General features: G+C 39.7%; 1 protein-coding gene across 5 annotated transcripts in view; it reads left to right on the top strand.

Annotated features, from left to right (window-relative positions):
* LOC144237418 (uncharacterized) overlaps positions 1–23139 on the top strand; it is a 69477-nt gene that overhangs the window by 23569 nt on the left and 22769 nt on the right. For 3 of the 5 annotated variants that reach the window (XM_077771122.1, XM_077771124.1, XM_077771123.1), the window contains exon 3: positions 13086–13165. In XM_077771122.1, coding sequence (XP_077627248.1) covers positions 13086–13165 — 80 coding nt within the window. Of the gene's footprint in view, positions 1–13085; positions 13166–14975; positions 15154–15882; positions 15913–23139 lie in introns of those variants that run through there. The other 2 variants (XM_077771127.1, XM_077771125.1) reach the window with 2 other exon arrangements.

The raw sequence follows: 23139 nt of genomic DNA, 5'->3' as shown, positions 1-23139 counted from the left end.
TTTTTTTGAGAGTGAGAGAGTGAGGGAAAGAGAGCACACAAGGGAGCAGAGAAGGGGCAGAAGAAGAGAGAGAATCTCAAGTAGGCTCCTTGCCCAGCTCAGAGCCCAATGCGGGGTTCCATCTCATGACTGAGATCACAACTGTGAGATCATGACCTGAGTCCATATCAAGAGTTGAAAGTTCCTCAACTGACTGAGCCCTCCAAGCGCCCTTGGCTTTTCATCTTCAGTAATGGAGTGAGAGAGAAATGTCTGTTAGTCGTCAGTGTGAGTATTTTTTGACTTCCTTCTGCTAAGTAAGTGCAGTCCACCTGGCACCTAAGAGATTTTCATTTCTGTGTGGACATCAGCTCTCAACTTCCTCCTGGATCCCTCATGGAGACTCACAAGTACTCTATAGTCACTCTGATCATAAAGAGGAAGCACTCCTTTGTTCCACCAGTTTAATTAAGAAGCACTTGTTGAGGGCCTCCACATGTGCTGGTTAGGCTTTTTTAAGGAACCTTTGATAAGGGTATTTATCAAAAGGTTGCACAGGACAATGGGTTATTATAGTTTTAGTCTGTGAAAGAGACAACTACCTGCCTCCCACTGTTTTTTCTCTCCTTCCTGTTGTAGAGCCCCCTAACTCAGCCCCACCAAATTTTAGCAGGGTATGTAACTGTAGGCTACCCAACCTCCCTTTGCCTGGAACACTATTTCCTTCCCCTTTGCAAGGATAATTCCTTCATTTTAACCCTCTGCTGAGGCATCTTCTCCTCTGCAAAACCTGCCCTAAGCCCTTGTCTCCAGCCGAGCAGGCATCTCACATCAGTGCTCCCACAGCACCCCCTGCTTGCTTTCCTCTGCAGCAGGATCTATTACACTGTATCACAACTTTGTGCACACTGACACATTTCTCTTAATCAATCGTAACTTTCTTGAGGGTGAAAACAGGGCATCTCTCAATCTCTCTGGTTTCCAATCAATGTTTAAGGAACTGAACTGGCTTGGGAAGAATGTCAGTACCTAAATTCGACAGTGCATCTCCATCTGTCTGTAAATTCAACATACATTCTATGCCAGATTATGATTTCCTTCAGGCCTTCTCATTCTTTGATATTTGCCCAAACGTAACACTTCCTAATAGGAAGGAAACATATTCGATCCCCTCTTTTGGTAATTACAGAGACTGAGTGAACAAGAAGGTACTCAAGGTTAAGTTAGAAGTTACTCATTTGTCAGCGTCTCAATTGCAACCCATTGCCACATCTGGACTATTGTTCTGGCCTCCAAGGCATCATCTATGCAGCTCAATCTTGGAAGCAGTGGTGTTCAGAGGGACTTTGCAGTTGTGCGTTAGAGGGGAAGCTAGGCTGCTCTAGCAAAGAGAGCCCCACACGTACAAGCTCAAATAAGATAGAACTTTATCTTTCACGTAGCAGGCCAGAGTAGGATGCATGGGTGGACCAGGCTGAGTAGGTGTCTCTGTACCAAAGACGAAGACTCCTTTTCAGCTCCTTTGTCACTCGAGGTTGTCTTTACATCTCATCTTTTACCCTTTGGGGTCTGGCAGCAGTTTTTTCAGTCCTTCAGGATCCCACATTTCTAGACTGTGCTGCATTTCTGCTTGAAATTGCCCATTTCCTCCCTGAAATATTGTCTTATCATATTGCCAAGCACAGCCAAAAATATCAAACATAAAATTAAATTGCAATTCTCCTACTCCTCCCTTTAAAGATTCCTGTTCCATGGGCACATTATCCGCCCCCACTCACCTCCCCACCATGTTACCTCAGGAGATGGTTTGACCAAATATGTGACATAGATCTCCACCTCTCTGACTTTACAGAGCACTTTTCTAAACACCTCAGTGCCATGTGTTATGGCTTTTATTTGTTTGTTTTTGCTTTCTTATTTGGTGACAGCTCATTGCTCTTGTTCCCAATATGTGTATTAGTCAGGGTAGGGAAGTGTAAGAGATTGTATTATTGTTCCCAATTATTTACACCCTTTCTGTGAAGGGATTACAGTTCTCTGCTTCATTGTAGCAAGGCTTAGCCACGTGACTTGCTTTGGGCAATTAACTGGGGACAGAAATGTGTGCCACTTCTGAACAGGACGTCTAAGAGCCATCATGTGGTTCCAGGGGCTTTCTTGATCTGCTGTGAGGACCACAGTGCTCCAGATAGCGGCTGCCTCTTCACTCTGAATAAAGAAGACACATAAATCAGGGACACAGCCCATCTACAACCACAGTGATATTTTGAGGTTGTTTATTTTCACAGCATAACTTAGCAAAAGCTAACCGATAAAGCTAGACGATACTGCAGTAATAAATAAATCCTCAAATCTTAGTGGCTTAACATAAAAGAGTTCAGTGCCCTTATTTAGGGCAGGGTAGGGGTGGCTTTGATGTCTTTAAGAAGCAGCCCTCCACTTGGCCTTGCTTGGCAAGTTGTCACGGGCAACCAGGGCTTTGAACTTATCTGACAAAGTTCTCCTGGTACCTCATGTTAACTCAATCCACTGGGATGGAACCCCCAATGGGCTGAATTTTTATTTTTATTTTGCATACTTCAAATCCTCTTAGTTTGTTTATATAGTTTGACTCTTGCCATTTTGAGATTTGTTTTTATCTTGGATGCACGATGTTTGTCATCATTAAAGAAGGATTAATTTGGTTGCTCCAGAACAAATTCCATTCTATTTTTTTCAAATTCAATATTCTTTTGAACTTATTCCAGAAACTGCAAAGGGCTATTGGCCTCATGGTGTAGAGAGCTATTTGGGCCTCTACAATCTTGGTGTAAGGGGGAAGGTTTAGACTCAGTGTTCTATCTCTCTGCTCTCGGTCTCAAACCTCACAGAGAATTTCTAAATGTACCAGAGTGACCTGCTTATTTCTTTCTTATCTAAAGATGGTGATTAAAATTAGCTTAGTGCTGAAGCTCTAAAAGCCTTTGAACAGATTTTAGCTGCTCAATCTAACTTTGATTAGGATATGTTCATTTAGGTGTTCCAACTCTTTTAAAAACTCTTCAGTAAATTTCCAAGTCTCTTGTCTAATACAACTGACCGATTGCCTTTCCAACTCCTAGCCCTAAAGGAGTCTAAAATCTTTCTCTGACATTCTCATTGACTAATTGGACTTTGATTGGTGTCAGCTGCTGCCAGCTGTGATAAAACTGTTTTTAGTAAGCCTTGGCATTCTAGAGGTGACATTAGGTCACTTCCTCACACTTCTAAACAGCAAAGTTTTAGAATTGAGAAAAGAGTTGATGCTACGGATAGTCTTTCATTCAACAGACCTAAATTAAGAACTGACTTTGTGCCAGGTACTGTTGGATTGGGGTAAAAACTTACTTCTTCTTCCAAATTCCCACTGAAAAGAACAAATTAACATAATTGGAAAAGATGTTGAGTCCAGACAGAGGGAAGGGCTATCCAGCTTTGAAACTGCAGTGTGGGCAGGAAGATCCCATGTGTGGATAAAGATAAGGAGATGAGGGACACCTGGATGGCTCAGTTGGTTAAGCATCAGACTCTTGGTTTTAGCTCAGGTCGTGATCTCATGGTTCATGAGTTGGAGCCCTGCATCAGTCTCTGTGCTGACAGTGCAGAGCCTGCTTGGGATTCTCTCTCTCCCTCACTCTCTCTGCCCCTCACCCCCATCTCTCTGTCAGAATAAATAAATAAACTTAAAAAAGAAAAGAGGAGGAGATGAAATGGAAATCTACAACAACCTCTGGTTTACCCACATACCCAGCAGTGTAGGTGATGTGACAGGTGAGAGTGTGTGTGTGTGTGTGTGTGTGTGTGTGTGTGTATGTATGAAAGAGAGAGAGAGAGATGGAGAGAGAGAGAGAGGAGAGACAGAGAGAACCTTCATCCAACCCTTACAATGATGCCAGCAGGTGAATGTCAGCATCTTCACTTATAGATGAGGAAAGCAGTACTCACAGTGCTCACAGTACTCAGAGTTTGTAGTTGGATATGATGGTAAGTTGTGCAGGGCCCTAATAAAGGCAGTTGTGCCAATTAGAGAATGAAACAAGAGCCACAGCTAACATCCAGGATGCCATGAAACACATGGGAAAGACCTGCTCAACACAGGGATGAGGCTCCCTGAAATGACTGACCTGGGGCCGTAGCTTCCTCCAGTTTTTCCGGGGGTCAGCCAGAATTGTAGTCTTGAAAAATAAAACTTCAGTACATCTAAATGTTCTTCTTTTCTGAATATCAACTATTCTGAGTATGAAATAGTTGATCAGGGACCCATATTCTCCGTGGCAGAGTCTGCCTGACCTCTCAGTGCTGGGCAAACAGAGAATACTTGCTGAATCTGTGAGAAGAAATATGGCAACTCAAAGGCAATGCACGTGCTAATGAACTGGGGCAAATGCTGCCCTTTGAACTATGGGAAGAAGGATCATTTATGATGAAAAATCAGGCAGTCCTGAAAAGGGAAGAGTCTGAAAACAAAAACTATTTCTTGGGGGGGCTCAGTCGGTTAAGCATTCAATTTCAGTTCAGGTCACAATCTCACAGTTCGTGGCTTCAAGCCCTGTGTTGGGTTCTGTGTTGACGGCTCAAAACCTGGAACATGCTTCAGATTCGGTGTCTCCCTCTCTCTACCCCTCCCTGCATTCATGCTCTCTCTGTCTCTCAAAACTGAATAATCGTTAAAAAAATAAAAACAAAACAAAACAACAACAACAACAAAATATTTCTTGGAGATGAAAAACGTCAACTCTGAATTCCTGCAATGGAAGAAACAGACAATGAATTGACCACAAGAGAAAACGGAATTAATGAATGAAAAGTAAGCTTGATAAATTGTCCCAAGATGCTAGGGGAAAGGGATAAAAGAATAAAAACAATGAAAGGAAAGAGACATGTGACATGATCTAAGTGAGCTGATGTTGTATAAATGAAATCCTTTTAGGAGAGGATACAATTAGTGGAGGGAAGTAACAATCAAAAAAATAGTAAAAGAAAAATATTTTTAAGTGGAGGAAAAAACTTGACTCTCAGAGTTGACATAATCACAATGACTGAATATGTCAGGGCAAATTTTTTTTTTAATTTGATGATTTCTCAGTGCAATGAAACAGATTCATTATAAAGGAAAATAATTGACATCAGAATTCCTCTTGAAAAATGAACACTGGGAGCGCCTGAGTGGCTTAGTCGGTTAAGCCTATGACTTTTGATTTCAGCTCAGGTTATGATCTCAAGGTTGTGAGATTGAGGCCCACATCAAGTCCCTTGCTGGGCATGGAGCCTGCTTGGGATTCTCTCTCTCCCTCTCTTTCTGCCCCTCCCTCTGGTCTCATACACCCATGGGCATGCACACTCTATCTCTCGCTCAAAAAAAGATAACAAAACACTGTCAGAAAACAATGGACATTTTCCATATAAAATCGAGGGGCAAAATATTGTATTCCCAGCATTCTAGCCACAGCTCCATCAGCCTTCATGCAGGAAGATAGAGGAAAACAATATCTAAAATGCAAGACTTCCAAAAGCATATTCTTAGTGTACCTTTCCTAAAAAAAAAAAAAAAAAAAAAAAAACTATTGAATAAGTGCTCCAGTGAACCAAGAAATTAATCACAATAAAACATTTATAAATCAGGAAGATTTATAAGAGAAAATGTAGTAGACGATGGAACCAATGAAATAGCATTAAATTTAGATTACTGTAGCTAATATAGTTATGAAAGTTCCTGCAAATGCCAAAAATAAAGGGACAGAGTAGATAGGTAATGTCAAAGTGGATTAAAAAGATTGAGATCTAAACTCCTAGATTATTTTAACAAAAACTCAGTGGTAAAGAGCAGGGTAGAATTTCATATTTTACAAGAGGTTACATTTTACACTGTTAAATGCTTGATGTTGATACTAATATGTATCTTCATATATGTTTTTATTTTATTTTATTTTTTAATGTTTATTTATTTTTGAGAGTGAGAGAGACAGAGCATGATCATGGGAGGGACAGAAAGAGAGGGAGACACAGAATCTGAAGCAGGCCCCAGGCTCTCAGCTGTTAGCACAGAGCCTGATGTGGGGCTTGAACTCACAAACAATGAGATCATGACCTAAGAATGCCCATCTAGTAGGTTAAACCTTCTATTTATTTATTTATTTATATTGATTGATTGATTGAAATCCTCCCCTCTCCCCACAACCCTACCCACGCACCTGAATATGAAAGAGGTACCAATGAAGCCTGCTGTGGTTGAGCCTCGCACCCAGGGCTCTAAGCCCTGGGCTGCACTTTCACCCTCATGAGGGCCCCGAGGCCATGCAGCAAAACACTGCAGCTCACAGAATGAAACTTGAAAACCACTGTACTTGTAGAATAAGATGAAGAAAACTTCGATTTCATTAGATCACAGCTTTTGCCAAGGTGCTATGGGTGGGTTACAGGCGAGCCATGAGATAATGATCTCTGACTATGTGTGGCTGGGCAGGCCTGGGGCTAAGGTTTAACCTGCAGCTGCCTCCTCCAGGGGCACTTGAAGGCTGGACTGGTCAGATAGTGTGCTCTTTCGTCCCCGCAGGCTGGGAGTGTGTCATCTCTTATTTGCATTCTGCTCACTGAGCTGTGCAGAGCAAGGGCAGGGAGGGACTCGTAGTGCTTGAATGTCTCTTTTGGCAGCTAGTGTTCACAAGATAATGCTGGTGGGGTTCTGCAGGAGCTCCAGGTGAGGTTGGTCTAGTGCAGAGGCTTCCTGTTTCCACATGTACGTGTATCTGAAACCTCTGTCCATTTGTGGCAGAGTGCCCCGTTAGTGGCAACCTAGCCAGCTTCAGGATGGCCTGCCCAAGAATATATGTTCATCCCGAAAATTGGAGCATCACCATATATACATAATGTATAGTGTGTATACATATATATAGTATATGTTATTTTGAAATACTTAATATGAAAGAAATTAAATGGATTCAAAATCCATTCATATCATCACAATCAATTTGAATATTATATTGATGCATAAAAGAAAAAGGGAGAGCTGTTAGTTTCTTTAAATATAATTTGAACATATACTTTTTTTTTAAATTTGAGAGAGAGAGAGAAAGAGAGAGAGAGAGAATGTAAGCTGGGAAGAAGGGCAGAGGGAGAGAGAGAATTTTAAACAGGCTCCTGGAGCCTGATGCAGGCCTCGAGCCCACCACTTGGGACCATGACATGAGCCAAAATCAAGAGTCAGACACTCAACCAACTGAGACACCCAGGTGCCCCCCAAAATTCTTCATCAGGAGAAAAAAAAGGATACAAAGTCTCTAACTTCAGACTGCTTTCAAATTACCAGGAAAATCTGAGCCACGGAATACCAGATTTAATTATAAGATTCTAAGGAGGCAAGAGTGAGAACTTCTTTCTCAGTTGTCTCTTTCTGAGGGAAAATAAAAACACCCGACACATTAATAATTTGGCGGAGTTGGCCATCTGACTCAAAAAGCTTAAATGCTGCAATAATTCATCCTGTAGACTGTGTACTTTTGTGCTTAGCACAGACGGGTTTACCTGAATAAATTTTGGTGCTTATTTAATGTTGTTGTCTTTAAGATGAGAAATGGAAGGGTGACATTTCCTGGTGCATTTTCACTGGCAAGTCTTGAACAGAAAGAATCCCTAGCATGATTTGTCTGATAACAATACAATGGAGTAAATGGCACCTGTACTTTGGGTGAGAAAGGAAAGAGCGTTTGCCCAGTAGAGAGAAGAAATGTTTCCTTAAAACAGAAAGCTACTGGATAAGACAGTGTGGGCAATTCTGTTTTCCTTCTCAATACTAACCCTAAAAGTTGCTTCCATATGGTTCTTGAGTCTGTCACAGACCTTGGCTAGTCTCAGCTGTAGGCTTTGGATTCAGAAGACCTGGTTTGAATCCCTCATGGTGAGACTTTTGAAAGGTAGCTTAATTTTGCTGATTATTATTTTTCTTTTTGCAGAACGGGCTAATAATACTCACCTCCCAGCTGTGGAGATTAAGTCTGATGAAAGTATCTGTCGCATTCTCTGACATAATGCACACTCTTGCATCGTATTTCTGTTCTTTGTCTATGTTGTATCTGGAGGCTCTAACCTTGTCTCTCTTGAAAAACTTCCACCACACAGCCTCCTTATCTTTTATGAATATATTTTGTTCATTGCACCTGCATTCACATTTCTTCAGGATCACTGATATATTTATTTGAAGATTTTCTAGAATATTCTTCTAACGACACCTTCCTCTGTCCAAGGACAGAGATTCCTCTAGTTGTCAGGATCTAGGGACTATCAGGTCAGTAGCTTGGAAATATGATTTGCTTTTGAAATTTGAAGCTGTCATAAAGTAGGGATTAGTTGTCCTTGCCTCATATGGTTATTGGGAGAACTGAATGAGACGATGTCTAAAGAAAGCCCTTAGCATGATGCCTAAACATGGCTATGTGGGTGCTGAGGTGGGTTGTGTTGGATAGTCCTAAGTGTGCACACCACAACAATAACTTAAACCAAATAATGATGTTGAAAAAAATTTTTGTCAAAGATTAAAAAAATTTAAAAAAAAGAGTTAGAGTATAGCTCTAGATGGCAAATAGAATTTCATGCCTTTGCCCACATGCTTTCTGGAATGCTAGGTTAAGAAGGATTCTGAAGCTGCATCTTAGCTCAGTGAAACTGAGTGCCATATCTGATTAGAGATGTCATCCATGGGAAGAAGGGGGTGTGATGGGTGACATTTACTTACCATTCTTCTTCTAGGTAAGTTTTGTTTTTACACCAGCTTACATGAAGCAAATCATTCCTTGATCCATTTATCTTACCTATTCCCACTTTCTAGTATAAAAAAATATTCTGTGGTAACCAAAAATTGGAGAACAACAAAGTAATGAACACTATTCTCAAATGTTTCCATGTTTGTTCCTGAAAAATTATAGGCCCCTCAAAAGTCGTTACTAATTTTCGAATTATTAACTCATAAACATTGAAGTAAAAGTAAAGAAGCTAAGAATGTATTAGTAATTCATGTAATAGTAATTCAAAGGAACCATAGTATTTGCTGAAAACTGTGATAAATCAAGACAACACTAATTATATCCTAATAACAAGCCTTGTTCCCCTAAAGAGAGGGGATATAAACTTTGTGTATATTCATGCAAGTGAAGGTTGCCAATGTTGCCAAGGCTTGAAGAGTGGTCAGACTTATGAGAATCCCAAATCAGAGGTTTCTACAATTTCTGATTACACACTCATTTTAGTTTAACATGACAAATATTACTAATGGCCCCCAATCTCCCTGAAAGGACACTGGGCATAACAATTGTATATATTCACAAGGCTTGTGGAGGTCTAATGAGATGCTAAATGTAAAACTGAGCACACTGACTGGCACATAGCCTAAGCACAATGTTAGTTATTAGATCATGCAATTTTAGGAATTCTGGTGAGATGCTGCTAACTTCTTAAATTCTTTTCTATCTTCTTTGTGAGCCCCACTACACCACTTGGATGTACCCCCTTTCATTTAAAGTTTTGATCTATGTTTGTTAAAAAGGCATATTGCTTTGGGAAAACTGACACTTTATTCCCTTATAGGGCTAGCATATTTATAAGTGTCTGTAATGAGCTAGACACCATGCAATGCTCTGTATGTGAAAGAGGGTCACAAAGATGAACGCCATGGTTCCTGACTTCAAGGAACTATCAGTCTTTCTGGGATGTGTGTGGCTGCCTGGATTAATCTGATAACTTCTATGATCTGGCCTAACCCACCTTCCCACATGAATTCCCTATCACAGTGTGTTATGCTGTGTCCACATTGAACCACAATATTTCCTAAGCAATCTTTATACTTTCCGATCTCTGCCTCTTGTCACTTTCTATTTCTTCTAACTTGGAAAGATTACTGTTCTCACTTTAGGGAGAAATAGGTCAACTGTAGCCTCACCTGTGAAATCTCCTTTATTATCACAGTCTGAAAGTGAGCCTCCCTTCTTTGAATAGCTGTTGGGGTATATATTTTTGGTGGATGGATCGATATGTGGATGAGTAAATAAGTTTGTATCTTATTATAGTCATGGGGCATGGATAAAATCATGTCTCAGGCACGCAGAGTGAATCTGCAGAATGGCTAGAGGTTCTGAAGGCAAGCATCAGAGGTTTGGGAGTTAACGAATACGTACAGCAAGATGTACTGTATACTGGGGTATAAGGGCACCAGCTCTGGAATCCAATCCCAGTTCTACCACTCTATGTATGACCTCAAGCAGGTTATTCAGCTTTTCCATCAGTGAAATGGAGATAACAATAGTACCTATGTCACAGAGACATGAAGATTAAATGAGATAATAACTGCCAAGATCTTGACATGATAAGAACTTGGCATATGGTAGGAGTTCAATAAATATCAATTATCATTGTCATTTGCTATTTTAGGAATTTCTCATTCTCCATGTATCTGCAAGATTAAAATCAGTGTTGGTCTTAAATCCAGCTCTTTAGATCCATCTTTCTTCATAGATAATTTTTTAAATTTCTTATGCAAATATAAAACTGGAGACTGTTAGGAGACTATTTGAAGTATCAAGAAATGTGGCTTGTAGAACTTCTATTATCTGTTTCAGATGAGCCAGTTCTTCAACTGGAGTAGTTCCTACTTCACTCTCTTTCAAGTTCATACCTACTGCACTTGATGTTGATCTCTTTCTGTTAGCCGGTAATAGTTGAAGCCAATTAAAATGCAATTAATAAGTGATAACTGTTGTGTAGAATGATGCTGGCTTGTGGCAGAGGCCTTTGGAGATGAGCTGCCCAGCAGGCCTGTCAGGTTGGCGGAATAAGCTGGAAGCCGATTTAAATGCTCTTTCAAAAATAACTGAAATGCTTTCCTCTGAGTGTCACCAATAAAGCACAAAACACATCCCCAAGAGCAACTTGATGTGGTTCTGTTTACAGCAAATTGCCCTGATCAAGAACAAATGCATCATTTATGTTATATGTGTGTGTATGTGCATTAAGTAATGTATGCCATCCACTGTAACAGGAAATTTGGATAACGTAATTTGGAAAGAAAAGTACAGATGAGAAGATTAGAGCCTTATCTGCAACACTACAGAGGATCGGAACACAACATCTTAGGTCAATCAGTTTCTTTCAGATGACCTTTCATAAGGTACTTAAGCCGTTCCATGCTGTGGCTCACAGTTTGCTGGACTGGCAGGTTGGGTGGTGCTTGGGGACAGCTGACGGACATAGGAACAAGGGATGAGACACAGTGGGAGGAAACATTGTGGGGGAGAGGGGTGGGAGAAAGGGATGGCATTTTGAAAGGGGGATAGCCACATGGTTAGCTACCCCAGGTTTTTCAGGATGGTTCCAGTTTAGACCTGCATTCAGGCATCTTACCTGTTTCACACCCTCTTCACTCTCAGCGTTCTAGTTTATGCAATAAATTATATACCAGCTGGAGTTTCAACGGCAATGCTCAATTTCACTCTAATAAGCCAGAAAAAAGTAACATGGACCAAAATCTGTCACTGGCTGCTGACATTGCAATTTGTCTAATAGGGATTTAGAAGGAAAGGCAAGAGACTGCATGCTGAAAGGCCTAAGCAAAGTCACTTGGTTACTTAGGTAATAAAGGTGACACATCTGGGGCTAGCAAGATAATCAAATGTATTAGTACCTAATGCAAATTTGGTCCTCTGGAGGACTGACAATCCGTTTGGCTGGGATCTCCTGCTGCTCACTTTGTGGCGGAAATGTTGCCTCACTTTCCAAGGTAGTTGAAGTAAGAGAACACAGACAAGTGCCATGGTTGCTTAAGAGATGAAGATTTTATTCAAGGAGGTGGGCTCAAGGGAGATATGGTCAAAGGGCTAATTCTTGGCCAATGGTTAGAACTTGTTGCCCTGGGAACAGTGTTTCCCTCCTCAGAAAGCAGAGCCCACTTATATAATCATCTCCTTGGGTCCCTGCATGACCACACAGGAAGGGCCAGCTGCCACCCAGGAGAGCAGAGTGTAGATGTCTCTCACTCCAGCAGCTCACACACTAACAACAGAATGAGTTCAAGAATGTTAGCATGGGTCCTGTCCAAGAAGGTTATTGATTCATCTCATTAATTTGAAGCCAAGTGTTATAACTTTTATCCATCATTGTACTAGAGGCTCTAGCCATTGAGGTAAGGTATGAAAAAGAAGTAAAAGTATATTGGATTGAAAGGATATAAGCAAAACGAATTATTAAGAGATGATATGAAATCTGTCCAAGTGGAGGACCTAATCTATGTACATGTACACACACACACACACACACACACACTTCATGAGAGTTTAACAAGATTGCTAGATATAAGATCAATTGTGTAGCTGCACAATATCAACCAAAAGTTATAAAGCATTGTTAAATTTAACTAAAATACAGTTTAAAATAAAAAATAAAATATGCCAAGAAAGAAATGTAACAAAAGATGTCTGCCTTTTACATGGAAAGGCACACAATTTTACTGAAAGACATTAAAGAAGACATAAATAAGTGGACACACAACATATTTCTAGATAAGGTGATCAGGTTTTCCATAATTGATCTGCTAAAATAACAATTGAATTATTGATGAAACTTGATGGATAGCATCAAAGTGTATATAAGAGGAAAGGATGAACCAACATTTGAGAACAGCTTGAAAAAAGAAAACTGTAGGGGAATTTGACCTACCAGCTATAAAGATTTGCTATCAAGCTTTCCATTAGTTCAGTGGTTGGCTACAGAAAGGAATCACCTAAACGGAATGAGGAGCCAGGAGCAGAGCCTGCTGTATGGAAGCCTGACTGTACAGAGCTCACATCTTAGTCAGAGTGGGGCAATTAGCTATCCCTGTGGAAACAAGTGACATTGGATCTCTGCTGCATACTCTAAACAAATCTAGTTCCGGTGAATTGCAAGTTTAAATGTGAAAAAATTTTAAAGCTTCTAAAAGAGAATGTAGGATAAAATCTTTACCTCAGGTAGGGAAGTATGTTTAAACAATTCACACAAAATATAAGCTAGGAGAGAAAAGGAAATAAATTTGGTTATATTAACATGATATTTATTTTTGTTTATCATAGGCAGAGAAAAAGAAAACCTCAAAGCAAATGGACAAAAGAGATGAAAAAGACCTTCTACAGAACAAGTATTCCTGATGCTGGTAAATACATGAAAATATTTAGCCTAATTAGTAACCAGAGACATCCAAATTAAAACTACAACGAATTTGTGTCTTATACCCGTTATACTCACAGTGTTGAACAATATTAGTGTTGATGAGAATGTGAGAATGTAGATCAGTACAACCACTCAGGAACAGTCTTTGCCATTACTTTGCCATTACAAAACATATCCTATTAACCAAAATTTCATTATTAGGTATAGATATGTGGAGAAATTCTTACACATGTGCATAATGTATAAAAATATTCAGGGCATCTGTGTGGCTAGTTGGTTAAGCGTTTGACTCTTGGTTTTGGCTCAGGTCATGGTGTCATGACTCCTGGGTGTGAGCCCTGCGTCGGGCTCTGCATTGACAATGAGGAGCCTGTTTGGGATTTTCTCTCTCTCTCTCTCTCTCTCTCCCTGCCCCTTCCCCTTCTCCCTCTCTCTGAAAATAAATAAAAAACTATAAATAAATAAATATTCATACTGTGTTTACACAAATGTGTATTCAAATGTGCACTGACGGGAGAATGGATCAATAGTTTGCACACCATAGAGAGGTGCAGGTGACCGAATGCAGCTTCATGCTTCAACATGGATGAGAACAACAAATAAAATGTGCAGGAAAGGAAGTAGATCACAAAAGGACAGACAGAGAGTGATTCTACTTAATAAAGTCCAAATGCACAAAAACGAGTAGCATGTATTTCTGGGTTACATGCGTATGTAAAAAAGTACTTTTAAAAACCATAATTTTTGGTGGGGATGGAGGAAATAAGAAAAACTGGTGGGGAAGGATATCAGGGGCTGTGTCAGAATTAGTAATTTGCTATTTCTTAGGCTGGGTTGGACATATGGATGCTCACTTAATCATTCTTTATACCTTAGCCGTTCACTAGGCATATTTTTGAATGTATGAAATATTTCATGAAAAATAAATTTTTAAAAAGCTTCCAGCTGGCCACAGACTCCCATCAACTGATGCAGGCAGTCCAATTATTTCCTTATTTACAGCTGGATTTTATACTTTTAACTTTGGCTCATCCCTGAACAAATTTACTGAACATGGTCTAGTGATCAGATTAGCAGCCCTCTATAATGTTTTAGCTAATCCCAACCTCAGCATATGCATAATACAATTTTAATGACCCAGAACAACATATTTAGTCATCTAGTATAGGCAGTTTCCCCATTAGCAATTGCATAGGAAATCCCCCAGTATGTAATTTCTATTAGTGACTTTAGTATGAAGTTCCATCGCTGCCTGCTGGGGGCTATACCAGGAACCAGATTTGATGATCCCAACAAATGTTACTTCCTCCATGAAGCCTTTCTCAATGCCTGAAGGCAGAATTTTTTGTTCTGTTCATCTCAGTAGCAGTTCCTTTTTTGCAAAATGGAGAGTACTGACTTACACCTTATAGGTTGCCATGAGGAATAAACGAGATAATGCATTTAGGCTCATGGTAAGCACTCAGCAAATATTAGCCTTTCTTGTGTTTGTGTTTGTATTTGTATTTATATTTTTATTCTTGTTCTTTTTATTATTCTTATGCCTTTATTGGAATGTATGGTATAGGATGACTTGCATTAGCTAATTATGTATAACTCAATCTCCCTCTGTAGTCTGTACGCCCATTGAGAGTGTGATGTGTGTCTTCACATCAATGTGCTTCTGGTACCTAGTATTGTTCTGAGCATGTAGTAGGCATTCGACACATACTTCTTGAATTTTGTCAAAACAGAATTGTTTTTTTGGTTTCAAATTCTTCTTTTAAAATTTAAGATTTCTGGCCCTATTCCAGAATCCACAGCACCTGATATTTGTGTCTCAACTTTGTGCTGATGGGATGCCAGTCGTATTTGGACTTGTCCCTTGCTGGTGATAATCAAAGATTTGGTGAGATGATGACAGGGCTCTCATAAACCCTTCCTGAGGAAAATGACAAAGGTCCACTCTTGGCTTGGCAGTTTCCTATTCTGGTAAGAAAAAATTTTTTAAATGTCATTTGTTACCACCTGGTTTGATCAGAAAATGTAGGACCCAAACATGAACAAAACCTTCTTTTCCTAAGTCAAATTGTTTTCTTGAAAAGATATATTTTAGAAAGAAGGAAAAGAACACAGCATTACTGATCATAAGGCTATAATATTGTTTTCTTAGAGAATGTAATTTGCTGCTGAATATAATCCAATGAACATTTAGAGCTAAGGCCTGGTTCACTGATGCTAGACTGCTATTCCACATGGATCTGAGGAATAACTGATAGCTGATATGATGCCTGGCAAGGAGAGGGCCAGAGAATATATACATTGAAGACATTCATTTAATCCATTCATCCAAAGATCTTACATGCTAATCTTCATCTGTGACTAATTCTACTTGTATAGTCACATGCTAAACATATCCAAGAATTTCCCTATTAGAAAGAAATAGTGTGATGTGATATGTAATATAGATAAGTATGAAATTTTACTGGGAATTTTATTAGTTTAATTAATAAGCATATAAAATATATTTGGTTAGACGGTTTATAAAGATATAATTATGTGGTTATATATACTTGGAGATCATTTGTGTTATATTAATAGAAATAGAATATAATAAATCAATGAACTTGAGGGAAGAGATTTTTAGATAGTGGGTTATTTTAAGGCACTGTCAAGATGGAGGGTAGGAGGCCAGGAGGATCTCTGTTTTTGTGATCACAGCAATGGCAAGGGTCAAGAACAGCAATCAGTCTCACTAAGTGGGGCAGAAATCATGGATAAAAATGGACTCTACAAGCATCACTCTTGATGATTCAGGTACTGAGTCTCTCCTTATTTCGAGATACTTAGATGAGCAAAACTCCATGCAAAGACAGTAAACGGTCCTCAAGGTGGAGCAGAACTTGGTCTTGTCAGTTGACCTGTGGAGTAGGGCTTGGAGTGAAGGAATGACTGGAGTAATGGTAATGTGTGAGATCAAATGGAGAAGGGTTTTCATTGTGAAAGAAGACATGTATCACCCTTTCCCTTTCAAAAGCCAGGATGCATTGTGCTCTTACTAGTCGTTTTGTCCACCAGAGTGGCCATGATACAAGTCACTAAACTGAGGTTTATAAACTCATGTTGCCTCCTTGGTATTGTCACATTAGTGACAGGGAAGGAAACCCTAGAAGTAGCAGGTAGGGTAGCCCACATAGTAGAAAGAGTGCGACTTTGGAGTCGACCACTCATGGGATCTCAGATCTGTGTAAGTTACTTAATATTTCTGAGCCTGTTTCTTAGTTTTTATAAAATGCAATGGAAACAAGTTCTTCTTAAGCACACTTCTATTGATTTTTGTTTTGTATTTTAATTAAGAACTAGAGATTATATCTATCAAATGCCTAGTACATTGGAGGTGCTTCAAATTCTCCTTGACTAATAAACATTTATTGAATGTAACTCTGGTCAGGCCCTGGGCTATAATGTGGGAAAGAAAGATGGATGAGATGCTATTGTATTTATTTATTTCCTTCAAGGAACTTGTTATCTGGTTGAGAAGACAGGTGAACCAGTGTGGTAACCATTTCACAAGAAAGAACAGAAGAAACCAGAAGGATGCCTTCTGGTATCTAGCTGTTCCTCTATTTTCATACAAAAAAGAACCTCACATTTTTGAGGTTCAGCTAACCTTTGCGATTAAGTTACAGCCAATGAGAGATAATAACTTCTGTGTGCAATGTCTGGGATGTTTCCTGAAGGTGAAGGAATATTCCTTTATTACCTCCTTTTCTTTTTCTGCTTTCTGGAATGTGGGAGTGGTCAGCTTGGACCTGAGGTGTAGGTCATGGAGAGAATAGTGCGGCGGCAAAGCAGATTTACCACTGAATCTAGATCCTCGGTAATAGTGAAGCTAACCTCCAGCTTTGAGGGTCTTACCTTCCAATGTAAGTTGCATGAGGGAGGAATAAACACATCTTTTGTTTAAACCTCTGTTCTTTTGAGTTTGCTATAACATGTAGCCTAACTTAATTGACTTAATGCAATAGGATACAGTGAGGAACACTAAGGAGAGACTGAAGACTTTCTTGAGGAGAGGGGCAGGAAAGTCTTCTCAGAGTAGGTGATGATTAACAGTTGAGAAGGATGAGCAGGGCTTCTGTCACCTGATATGGTGACATTAGGAGTTTGGTTCTGTGTCTATTTGTATAGATAGTTGGCATTACATAGGCAACTTTATTAAAAAGAGTGTTTGAGAGTTCTTACATAAATTGACCTACCGTTTCCCAAATAAGAGACAGCTGGAGATTTTCACTAAGAGACTGAAACAACTGGACTGGTATTTTTAAATTTACACCATATGTGTGTGTGTGCATGCGTGAGCACGTGCATGAAAGTGTTTGTGGTCATGTGTGTGTGCATGTTATGGTGGTTTGGAAATGCTAATAACTGTTTTCTCCTAATATTTCCTTTTATTCCTGACCTTTCTCCCATGTTTTGACCAACTCAATTAGTTTGTGTTCACTGGCTCAGAAGAAGAAGGTGGCTACACAGAACAGAGAAAAGAGAATTGTTTTGCTGGCTTTTGAACTTCAAAAGTATAGGCTCTGAGAAGATTCTCAGATGGTCCAATGAAGACTGGAAAAAAAATTCTGCCACTAGAGATAGGATCTGATCAGAAAAGAAGCACCAGTGGGTCCATAAGAAGTTCTGTGCACCTTGCTTTCTGAGCCCAGCCCCAGACCAAAGGGGTGAAGCCACTGGAAACTGCAGATGGCTCTGTGGGATCTAAAAACAAAGGGTTTGTTAGCCCTCTCTTAGCTAGAATCCTGGGTTGGTGACAAGGCTCCAGAAGAGAAGTGACTGTATTATGTCTCGGCAGAACGGACCTTAGATACTCAGAATTCCCTTGAGTTCCAGTATGGCATGGGGACTGCAAAATGATTCCAGTGTGTCCAAGAGTGGCTAGGAGTAGCAGCGAGAGGACCTCTCAATCCATAGATATCTGAGGGAGTGGGAGGAATAACTCAAGGTGACCAGAGGGCATATTTCTGTGGGTCTTAACATGGAGTTATGACTGTGAGGATGTGGTGCTCACCCTCAAACACCTTGATACTGTGTAAGGCCCTGGACCATAGGGACAATGAGTGATCCCACCGTGGAAAAATGGAGCTGAATCCCACACTGCCAGTAAGGTGAAGAGCAGCTCAGTTCAGTTACAGAAAAATAAAGAAAATGATTGTTCTTGCAGACCTGAGTATGAGGGAGGATAGAGATTAGAAACTGCTGCATGTTCATTTACTCAACAATAATTTATTGCATACCTATGAAGGGGTTGGCACTGTACTAGGCATTTGGGATACTGCAGCAAACAAAACAAATGAAATTCGTGCCCTGGTGTAGCTTACTTACTTGTTAGGAGACAGACAATATCTAGAAAGCACATAAATGATACCATATTATTCAGTCAGGTAGTCATAAGGACAAGGTAGAAAAGTAAAGCAGAGTCAGAAATAATTTACCTCTACTAGAAGGTGAATATTCATACATTAATGACAAGTCTGGATAGAATTCCTTCCTCTTATTGCCTATCTTGTGTGTCATATTGATCTTGTGTAACTGATAAGAACCCACAATCATTGATCACTCTCAAGGTGGGGGATGCCAGAAATGATGATGAAGTAGGTAAATTGTCTATGATACCTTCTAAAGATCAAGGCCAAGCTGAAGTCGAGTGCCAGATTTTGGCTAGGCCCCAGGGCTGAAACTGAACTTCAATGCAAGCCTCATGTATCACCTGTTTTAACTCTTCATTCACCCCACTAGGTAAATATTTGTATTCAGTTTTCTAGATGACAGCACTGACTCTCAGACAGGTTAGTCAATTTGGCTAAGATTCTACCAGGATTCATACCCAGGACTATAAATTCATGGCCCTCACTCTACACTACACTGAGAAGAACATTCCAGCAGGATCCATGGGCTGCTCTGCTGGACACTTTCTAGCTTTGCAGCCAGTTATAGGGATTTCAAACAGAAGGAGAAATTTGGGGGTGGGAGGAATTAAATGGCCCGAGAAATCCTCTGCCATCCTCTGTCTAACCTCTCTTGGCTTAGGGAAGTCTCAGAAAGTCATAGCACAGCCTTTTGGGATGGAGGGCAGAGTGGGTCAGGAGGGGCAGGAATGCTTTTCAGTGAGACTCAGAAGCGTAGATTATTCTGCAGCAAACCTCTATGGGTTTCATTCAGCTGTAATCAATCTGCAGACCATGGCAGAGACATATGTCATGGTAGTAAACCAGAGGATTAGAAAGTTTGAAGGGACCTTGGGGATCATCCAGTCTAATCACCACCCTAATCTATGAATCTTCTCAGTAGGATCTCTGATTTGAAGACACCTCACCTTTTTGTTCTTCCCTCTCTTATTATAGAGTTTCTAACCAGACTGAGCAAATGCCTGTGCTCAAAAAGATCTTTCTGTTTAGACGTGAATAAAGGGTGATGACCAGCTACTAGGGATGAGTAGCCCTGGGTTGTTTGAAAGGGACATCTAAGGACAAAACTCAAGGGTCTCTGTCCAAATTCCAATGTGTCCACTGATAGTGGCAGAAGAAAAAAATTGGACCTGATTTTATCATAGTGGGGACCATAGACCTCAACTTCATGGCCCTCCTCAATATAGATATCAACAATTTGACAAAGTTATTGGCCAGTTGTCTCACAGAATAAGCATTAATAAAAGAATTCAACCCGAACAATGTGCTGTTTTATGGCTACTACATGTAGGCTCACCTGTATGAATTTACCGTGCTTATTTAATATCCTCTTTAAGATGAAAAATGATGCCAGCTCAGTGTTAATAGCATCTTTTGACACTGAGAAAGTACTCCTGTGGATTGAATAGCAGTCACTTCTTCCTCAGACAGAGATTGAAAACTTTATCTCGAATGTCTTGAACGGGTGATGGCATCCCGGGCAAACAAATGTTTGTGCCAAGGAGTTTGCTTCTAAAACAGTGCATTACCACAGGCGCCTTGACTTTGCAAGCTCACTGGTCAAGGATGTCCTCTTTCAGAGAGGCTTCGTCCATTGCCAACAAGCCAGTATAAAAGGAACTCCTAACCCACTCGTATTTCAATTTACATGTTAATGCTTGAGATACTCTCTATCAGATGGCATATTTTGCTTTTTCATTATTCTGTATCTTACTCCTTCTTTGAGTCTTAGAATCCTATCATCATGAATAATGAAAGATTTATAGAGACACCCTGGGTATGAAATTATTCAAAGTTTCCTTTGAGATCCTGAAAGTGATGAGGGAAATGCTATGGAAATACTTCAGGGAACATGGGGAGCACAAGATACTGATCTTTCCCAAGGCTCTGATTCTCTGCCTATAAACTGAGGGAGAGTCTGAAAGTATCTTCTATCCCTAATATCTCAAAAGTCTATAATTTCTTCCCTGCTTTTAGGAACAGATTCTTAGAGAAGTCTTCCTATTCAGGCACATGACATTTTATTTCTCATTATTTTCTATATAAGATAGTGTAGGCTGAGCAAGGTGTTTGGCAGAAAGTAACATTGGATTAAGACTCAGGAAGCAGATCGTAGCTTTGGCCAATGAAAGTTGTATGGCCTGAAGTAATTCACTTAACTAAGTCATGGAAATTTGGTTCATTCATTTATAAAATGAAAGCTGTGGATTCAACTCTATGTTTTCTTTTGTTTTTTTTTTCAGTCCTAAGAACTTAGGTCTTGCAGACCACTGAAATACATAACAAATTACAAAAATGGAAGAAAATATAAAATTGTTATTTTAACTTCTTTCTAAAAAGATCACATTCCTTTAAATAGAGAAAGAGTTAATACATTGGGTTCTTATTTTGGGGAGCAGGGGAGTAATACTGGGCAGACTAGTGTTTTCCACGTTGGTATTCATGAACTCTTGAGAAGCCATACGTGTATTTTGAGAGGTCTGCAAGCCACCGGTGTAGAGACACCAAACCAAATAGTACCTAGAACTGGGAACGGGTGGGTGGTAGGTAGAGGTAGATGGCAGGTGAGGGGTAGGAGGGCACATGGGCCAAGGTTTTGGCAGCAAACAGAACGGCGTTTAAATTGAGTAATTTGAGGAGAGTTTACTAAAGAGAGTATTTCCAAAGTTGCATAGGGTGCAGGAAAAGCACAACGGGAAAGACAGTGCCCAGATACCATTAATACTCTTAGGTCAGCAAGGGCAGAGCTAGGAATAATCCTCAGAACAGAAACAGAAAAGAAGCCGTGACCTTCAACTGAGGCACACAGCCAGTGCACAGCTGGGGGCAGAGAAACCACTTTAATTTCACCCTCACTTCCGCCTCATTCTCCTGCAAGGTTCCACTACACTGAACTTGACCAAGGCAAAGGAATCCACAGATGTAGGCAGACAGGTCTGCCTCCAGGATGGCAGAGCAGGGAGATGGATCTGTGGAAGCAAAATGAAGATATCCAACACAGACAGGTAGAGAAAAAGAGAAGTTTCAGACCTTTTAAAAGGATGACTCAAATGTTCAGTACCATCTTCGTCGAAGGCTGGCTTTGCTTAATGTGTTTCTATTTCATAAAGTTCTGCAAATTAACACGGTTCTGCATTTCTCTCGCTCTCCAGTACTTGATGCAACACACTACACATGAGAGCCTCAGCAAAGATGTGTTGATTTGATTAGATGGGTACTTATTAGTGACTACTTTGGAGGTAAAATCTAGAGGAATGTGATCGTTTCTCAAAACTCATACATTCCCATACAAGTTGAGAAAAGGAAGAGAAATAAAAATATTCTAGATTTGGCGTTTCCAAAGAAACGAAATACAAACAAAGAGGAGAGGGATGTGAAGATTTTATTTTAATTATTAAGCATTATTAATGATGCTGTTCTGTTTTACAATGCCATTTCATGGTTGCTATTGTATTCCGGTCGTTAATACAATTTTTGAGTTTCTTTCTGTTTTGGGGTTTGGGAGGACTATTTTTGGTTTTGGTTTTGGTTTTGGTTTTGAACCCCCATTTTTAGATGAGGCAGATGAGGCCCAAGGAGGTAGAGCAATTTGCCCAAGGTTACCTACTTGTGCTGATGCCACTGTTCATTCCACAACGCTGCTCATTACTTCAAAAAGACTCAGTGCAAGATTCCCTGAGGGGGGATGTTAGCCTACTAATTTATTCATCTCCTACCTTTTCTTTTTGTAAGTGGAAAATATGACAATTTTATTTGCAACCTAATGGACTATTTTTTTTGAGGGGGGGAATTGAATTTAAATGATATCATCAATCACCTAGCCAGATGATGTATGGCTTCAGGAAACAAAATTAAAAGAGCTAAAGCAGTTACACATCTATTTTATTTCTGTTTTGCATTTTTAACAGAACCAGAATACAGTACATTCACCAACACCTGTTTGTTATTTGCAAAATACTATATTTAACTCATTCTTTAATTGAGCCAGGATTTCATGTCAAATTCAGGTTCTGCAGATGGATTGTTTAGAAATAAAATGTCACATTTCTTGTACACACATCTAATTTCTTTTTGACCTCAGAGAATTCCTCAAATCTAATGAAACTGCTAGGTAGAGGAGCGAGGAGAATCCGGCTGCTATCCGGCAGTTTTCTTCCTCTTTATGTATTTTTATGATATCTATTTTGCAATTACCAAATGGTGGTCTCAGGGATACCCATCTGTCATGCCTAATTAGGGACTATTAGGGATGATTTTATGATCTCATTTATATAAAAATCAATGCATATAAAAATATTTATACACCTCTACCCCCACCCTACATTGGCTGTTCATAATGATGACGTATGCATTGAAACAGGGAAGGAAAGGAGAACACGGTAACTTTCTACCTTTAGCGTTTATTTATTTATTTATTTTTTATAGTACGCATTTGTTTTATAACCTAGCAAATGCAATCAAATGCTTTAACAAACAAATAAGTGAAAGGTGAGCCAACAATAGA

Source organism: Crocuta crocuta, unplaced genomic scaffold (genome assembly GCF_008692635.1).
Source record: "Crocuta crocuta isolate KB4526 unplaced genomic scaffold, BGI_CrCroc_1.0 scaffold125, whole genome shotgun sequence".
NCBI lineage: Eukaryota > Metazoa > Chordata > Mammalia > Carnivora > Hyaenidae > Crocuta > Crocuta crocuta.
Note: the sequence above shows the minus strand (reverse complement) of the source record. Positions and strands in the feature narration are given on the sequence as shown.